Genomic DNA, 7,392 nt, shown 5'->3' on the forward strand with positions numbered 1-7,392 from the left:
AAAAATAGTTTTTAAAAAACAGTTTTTGAATGTTTATTAGTATAAAAGTCTGTTTGAAAACTTGAAATATTCTAAACCTATATTTTATGCTTTTTAAAAATAGTTTTTACTTGTAATACTTTATTTTAAATTATTTTCCATATTTATAGAATTATTTTATAAAACAAATGAAAATAATTAAAATATGTTTTCAAAAAACTATTTTTTATCAAAAAAAAAAAACCAAATGTGTTTTTGAATTTGAAAAACAATTTTTTATTTATAGAAATAAATAAAAAAATTGTTTTTTAAAAACAAAGCTCAAACAAACTCTAAATTTCATTTCTCATTCATTAATTTATTCTTTTTTCTTTCTTTCTTTTTTTTTGGAATGAAAATAGAAAATCATTGTCATGAAAACCAAATACACTCATACTAAGATTTTGATTACTTTATTATACATTAGATTATGATTCATCCTTGTTTTCATCCTACTTTTATTCTTATTTCTTGTATACCAAACAAGCCTTAAAGGAAGAACAAATGAAATAGAGAATCTAAAAGACATGGATTGAAGGAGCTCCATTGCTCTTAAGTCTTATCCCACTCCACCAAATTTTGGTTAGCATAACATTAGGAACTACCATAGATGGGTCCACCACAAGGCCCATTTCTATTCTGACCTTTGAAATCTCAAGGCCTGGCTACTGGGCTTGGACAGAGATGTCAATGGGCTACGACATGGCCCATACCATCAACACATCAAATCGGTCCAAGATTTCAGACCAACCTGATCTGTATGTGATAGGGATAACATTCATCAGAATTTTCCGTTAATTGAATATTCACATGTAAATATCACATCGATATGTATTTTGAAATTGACTTTATAAATAGAATATTGAAATGTTGATCATTAATGGTGGGCTTTTTGATCCGGTCTTTGGCTCAGTCGTCCAAACGAGTTCCTAAATAAGTAACAGTACATGATAGTCCCAATTGGGGAAGGTGAATATGAGAGAAGTATTTTTCTTCAAATGCATAACCATATTAGTAGCCCAACCACAAATCCTATAGCCCAAACTGAATGAATTAACAGAGTACGAGGGAGACTAACCGGCAACAAGAAGATCCCTCTTTTTATTCATTCATGGACTACCCTGAGAGATTACTACAGCTTGCTCTTCTTTAGGGTTCCCATCTCCTTCGCCCTGGCCCTCAGCAGATGCTTCTGTATCTTCCCAGTGGCTGTCTTGGGCAATGGTCCAAACACCACAGATTTTGGAATCCAGTAAGCCGGCAACCTGGACCGGCAGAACTTCATAATATCTTCTGCCAGGCGTCTTTCATCGGACCTATCAACCCCTGGCTTCAACGTCACGAAAGCACAAGGCGATTCCCCCCAGCGGTCATCTGGCCTTGCCACCACTGATGCCTCTAGCACTGCAGGGTGCAGGTATACAGCATTTTCAATCTCCACACTGCTTATGTTTTCGCCTCCAGAGATGATGATGTCTTTTGATCGGTCCTTAAGTTGTATGTACCCATCTGGATGCTTCACGCCAAGATCACCTGAATGGAACCATCCATTTGCAAAAGTTTCCTCGTTGGCTTTCGGGTTCTTTAAGTAGCCCTTCATCACAGTATTACCCCGCATCACAATCTCACCAATGGTGGTTCCATCGGCAGGGACAGGCTTCATGTCTGTGGTGCTGACCACATCTAGGCCCTCCAAGCCGATGTATCGGACACCTTGGCGTGCATTGAGACGGGCTTGAGTTTCAGGTGGTAGTTCATCCCATTCAGGCTTCCATGCACATACTGTGGAGGGGCCGTAGGTTTCTGAGAGTCCGTAGGTATGGGTGACACGAAAGCCTTGTTGGGACATGGCAAAGAGAACAGAAGGGGGCGGAGCAGCCCCAGCTGTCATTACATGGACCACGCGTGGAAGGGGAAGGATGGTTTCACTTTTGGGGGCATTGACTATGCTGTTGAGGACCACTGGTGCAGCACAGAGGTGGGTTACACCATCGTTGGCTATGGCTTGATAAATTGCCTTGGTTGCAACCTACAAAAATGTACAAAGCAGAGGAGCATGATCACATTAGCAAACCCCTTTTGGCGGCCTGCAACTGTTTTCAAACTGCCTTGTAGTGTTTGGCAAAGCATTTCAACATATTGAAGACATTATTAAGATAAGCATGAATTCTCCAACATATTGAGGCAAAAACAAAGGATTCAGAAGTACCTGACGAAGGCATATGTTAGTCCCACAAAGAGCAGCAAGTGTCCAAGTGAAACACCAGCCATTACAATGAAACATTGGAAGTGTCCATAGGTACACAGCTCCTTCATTCATCCCCCATACAAGAGCACCACTGAGGGCCATGACATATGCTCCCCTATGATGCAACACTACCCCCTTAGGGCTGGCTGTAGTTCCAGAAGTATACCCTAAAGCAATACTCTGCCACTCATCCTGTGGTGGTTTCCATGCAAATTCAGGGTCTCCTGTTTCCAGGAACTGCTCATATTCAATGACCCCTTTCCTCAAAGCATATTCTAGTCCTTTAGGATCGCAGCTTTCATCAGCTATGACGATCAGAAGGGGAGGCTTAAAATCATTTTTGCTTTTCCCTGACCAGATTTTCAAAGCTTCCTCTGCTAATGGGAAAAACTCTTGATCCACCATTACAACTGCTGCCGATGAATGCTCAAGAAGGAAAGCAATTGTCGGTGCATTTAGACGAATGTTAACACAGTTCACCACCGCTCCAGACATGGGAACCCCAAAATGAGCTTCATACATGGCAGGGATGTTTGGTGCAATTATTGCTACCTAGAAGTATAATCAGAACACTAAGATTCAGCCACCAACTAGCTCCAATCCAACATAGAGGCAATTTATCAGATACAAAGTTAGGATGAAGGGAAAACAGAATGATCAATGATTCATAATTCTGGCCATCATTATAAAACCTCATGAGGTCCAGTGGAACAATGTTAGAAAATTCCATGCTTTTTACAATGATGAATACGATGAAAGGAGCAGGGATGAGGATCCCAAAATCAAAGTACACACACAATGACAAAGGCAATTGCGTTACTCTTTGATTTCATGAGTCAGGTGAACAAGAAGTTTCAAGCAGTCCAGACAACCAAGCAATGAGAATAATTTCCCAAAGGGAAACTAACTCAGGAAGTAACTCAAGAAACTGAAATGGATTATAAGCCCTAAATGATGCCAAATCCGAAGAGAATATGGAATTTGGGAGGGAAACAAGCAGAACCATCTGTTCGCTAAATTATCCAAACAAGCCAGGTAAAAATCTTCAGCAATTTTTTTTCTAAAATGCAGCCTTATTACTCTTGCTCTTATGCTTGTAATAATATTGCCAGTGAATTTGGACATAGAGTGAGATGAAGACAACTTATTGCCCTTTGGCTATTTTAATAAGCAAATAATAAAAGTACTAACATTTTTACAGGCAGAGAGCAAAAATGATTATAATCTCTTCATAGTTGAGGAAAAACTTATTAAAGAATAATCCAACTTCTTATAATGGGAATAAAAAAATAATATATTATACCATGATTATAACTATTTTTTGTAATATAATTTGTCAAGAATAACAAAATTATTATAACCATAACACAAAGCTTATTAATAGCTATTATTTGTATAAAATAGTTATTATTTATATATAAATATTATCTCCATCACCGTCTTTTGGATTTGCTAATTTATTAGTTTTCCCTTTCATAAAAAAAATAAACATATGTATTATTTATTTTGTGTATTTATAATTAATATTTTTATTGGTTTTTCCATTGAAAAAAATAAAAATAAGTAGATAAAGTGCTAAATATTTTTGAATAATTGTATGATAAGTGGATTAAACTAGGGTGGTACTTGTTTTCTTACTTTATTCTAAATCAAACTTAAGATAAAATAGTATTTAATAGTATTAAATATTAAGTTATATGTTTTTTTGGATATTTTATTTTTATTAAGTATTAACTAGTAAAGAAAAACTAATAGGTTACTTTTAGCATTAAAAAGAAAATTAAATATTTTGGTTTTTTCTACTCAGTCAAAAATTTAAGAAATAAGTAAAAAAAACAAAAGTATTTTAGGTTTTTAAAAAAATTAGTAGTTCAACATGATATCAGAACTTGGTTTTGTGAGAGGTTATGCGTTCGAGTTGCCTTTTCGCAATTTGTATATTTGTTTCCCCATTTACATGTTTGGAAACCCAAACAAGGTTATTTGCAATTGTTTGTCTCTCTTCCCCTTTCTCTCTATGTCTCTCCACATGTGGGTATGGGCTGCACATAAGGGAAGGTGTCAATATGCATATTGGGCCAAAATCCTTCAGTTTTTAGGAAAATTGGTAGTTCAACAAAACCAAGTCACTTTTAGCAAAAAGTTAAAAAAAAGAAACAACACCTAACCTTACAACTTAGGTGGGTTAGTGTGAACTAATCTAAACTCAACCCCGACATTTGGACGAGATTGGGTGATCTTTTTTATACTCCAACATACCCAATTTACGGTTTTTCAATCTAAAGGGAAAACCTGCAGAAAACTTAAACTAACCCCCCAAAATTAAAATACAATTATATCTTGTATTTCTTATATTTTAAATATATAAATTTATTTTAAATTTTTTTGTTATTATCTTAAAATTTTGTTCCATAATTTCCATTTTCCATTTAAATTTTAGTATAAATATCAACTGGGTTGTGGGACCCATCTTGTGTTTTGATGCCTAAAATCAAGTTAAGATGGTCCTAATGATTTCCTTAAGCAAACATGCCCTTAAAAAAATTAAATATTATTTAAATCGAAAAGGAAAATATATAAACATACTCAAAACTCATGCTCCAAAATTTCGTATATCCTGAAACAATTTCTAAAATATAAGAAATATTTTACTAAAATGAATCAATTAATCCCTAAATTGTGAATCTAACTATTTTCATGTTTTTTTTAAAGTAAACCATTTTTTTTTATGTAAATATTCTTTATCATTTCCAGTATTTATAAAGATGTTTTTAAAAACCCTTTTAATCAAATAACCCAAAATAGAGCGACAATAGTAGGAATAATGATACTGAGCATGATAACATAACCTCTTGTCTGAAACTAGAATAAACAACTCTTAAAAGGAAAAAGTAATAATGAAAATTCAAAATCAAAATGTCAATAAACTTTTTTAAGACTTTCCACAACTTTTGAATAAATAACACCTGAGACTAAATGATTCAGAACCACAACAATCATGTTGATTTTGACACAAGTGATTAAAAATTACTTTTACTTCTATATTTCAAAAAACAGAATAAAAAAATCAGATCTACAACCAAAAAAAAAAAAAAATGGTCTAAATTCAAGCCAACGAACTGGATTCATATTCAATCAGCACAAGATTTAATTAACGTGGTAATTAAATAAACGAATCAATTAAATTCACCGCCTATTTTCAGAGGGAAAGAAAAAATATATATTATTTGGTTAAAAGGATAAGATAATCCCATACTGTGAATCTAACCCTTCCTTTTTAAGAAAGGGAGAAAAACACCCCGCTTTCAAGACAGCAACCAACAAAAGATTTTCATATTTTCTTCTCTTTTCTTTCATTTTCTCATCTACCAAGCAGAAGAATGAAAATTTTAGAGATGTGAGAAACCGAAGTACCGTACTGCCGGCGCCGATGGAATACTTAGAAAGAGCGGAAGCCAATCGGCGGCACCGCTGATAAGTCTGGAGCCACGTGTACTGCAAAGATCCATGGATCACTGACTTCCTGTTGGGATGCACCACAGCTGCTCTCTCCAGAAACCACAGCGGAGTCAAGGCCGTGTAGTTCGCTGCGTTCTTCGGTAGATCATCTATGTCGCGCTCCACCACCATCTTCTCTAAACCCTCACTATCTACCTCTCCTCGGTTGTGAATATGGCAACTCTCGTGAATTGCGAGTATTTATAATCAACGTGGAGAGAGTTGCCACGTGGTCACCCTCCACTTATAGTTTTATATATATGTTGAGCATGTTGAATATGGAAATGACCAAAATGTTCTCAATCTGTGATAAAATAAATCCACGATTAAATTTTACATCAAATGGGACCCACTGCCGCAAGAATCGACGGTGGGGATTGACTGTAACCACACTAGCTCTGGTTACAGCTTTTGCGGTCCATTTCGGCTGTTTGGACGCTTGGATTATTACCGTAGAAGGCAGAATAAAATACATTTCCACAACAAACTTTCCAGAAATCGCCAGACTTCAGCCTGATACAGAATACTTATACACAAAAAAGACTATAAAATGATTAGGTTTCTATTTTCACATAAAAGGAAATAATATTATTAAACTACTAATTATGTCATATTTGATTACCTAAATGATATATGATAAAAAAAGAGATATTACATCGTAATTATATTATTTAATTACTCATCATATATAATGTCATATGTTGAAATATGTTATCCACTCTCTTTTTTTAACAGTATAGTAATCTCATATTAGCATATCATAAATTTATTTTTTATTTTTTTTTTATATATTCATTTTACAAAATAAATTTTTTTTATTGTAGATTAAATTTATGGTTAAAAATAAAAAAACTAAAAAAAAATATTTTTAAAATAAAATAATATTTATATTTGATATATAATTTATTTTTATATATTATAAGATAACATTAAAAAAATTATTTATAAAGTTTAAATATTTTGGTCATGAATATTGTTAAATATAAGAAATGTTTTATTTTTTAAAATACAAAATATTTGAATATGATATAAAATTTATTTTAAATATTAAAAATAAAATATATTTCATACTATTTTTTATTTATTTTATAAATTAAATATAAACATAATATAACATAATATATTTTATTAAATATGTTATCTTAAAATATTACATCCATAAAATATGCATACAAAATATATCATATCTCATTGAAAATCATATTATTAAATATATATTTTTTATCAAATAAAATATGATATTTTAATATATATATATATATATATATATATATATATATCATTTTCTATCTTATCTTATTCCATGAATCAATTATAGCCTAAATGGTCATATTTAAAATCATGGATATAACATGATATAGGACAAAAAAAGAATCAACCAAATGTAGCCTAAAGTAATTCTAAATATGTTTTGGATAATTCTTCTAATTCAATTTTTTAAAAGGCTAATTAAATAACAATAAATTATAAAAATTACTCTAATTTACATCGGAATTTGATTAAAAAAGAATGACAATCACATATACATTTACATGATATTTTATGTAGTGGATGAGTATGATATATCCATGTGTTTATTATATAAATTTTTTCTTTTGTTTATAAAAAAAAATTAGCAGAAAAAACCT

At 32.4% G+C, this 7,392-nt stretch overlaps 1 protein-coding gene across 1 annotated transcript; it reads right to left on the minus strand.

Moving 5' to 3' along the window:
* Positions 1–850: 850 nt before the first annotated feature.
* Positions 851–6,050, minus strand: LOC100267152 (acetate--CoA ligase CCL3). Its single transcript, XM_002276497.4, has 3 exons — positions 5,681–6,050; positions 2,228–2,818; positions 851–2,047 (listed from the first exon to the last, which is right to left on the minus strand). The coding sequence occupies exons 1-3, from the start codon at positions 5,894–5,896 to the stop codon at positions 1,151–1,153; spliced, it is 1,704 nt and encodes a 567-aa protein (XP_002276533.1). The 5' UTR covers positions 5,897–6,050; the 3' UTR covers positions 851–1,150.
* Between the last annotated feature and the right edge of the window lie 1,342 nt (positions 6,051–7,392).

This window comes from Vitis vinifera, chromosome 5, assembly GCF_030704535.1.
Source record: "Vitis vinifera cultivar Pinot Noir 40024 chromosome 5, ASM3070453v1".
Lineage (NCBI taxonomy): Eukaryota > Viridiplantae > Streptophyta > Magnoliopsida > Vitales > Vitaceae > Vitis > Vitis vinifera.

Bases quoted from the DNA above. Each gene is read 5' to 3' on its own strand.
- LOC100267152 (XM_002276497.4), bottom strand. From the start codon at position 5,896: ATGGTGGTGGAGCGCGACATAGATGATCTACCGAAGAACGCAGCGAAC. The intron at 2,819-5,680 runs GTACTTCGGTTT...TTATACTTCTAG, and splicing joins CCATCGGCGCCGGCAGTACG to GTAGCAATAATTGCACCAAA. The intron at 2,048-2,227 runs GTACTTCTGAAT...ACATTTTTGTAG, and splicing joins CTAACATATGCCTTCGTCAG to GTTGCAACCAAGGCAATTTA.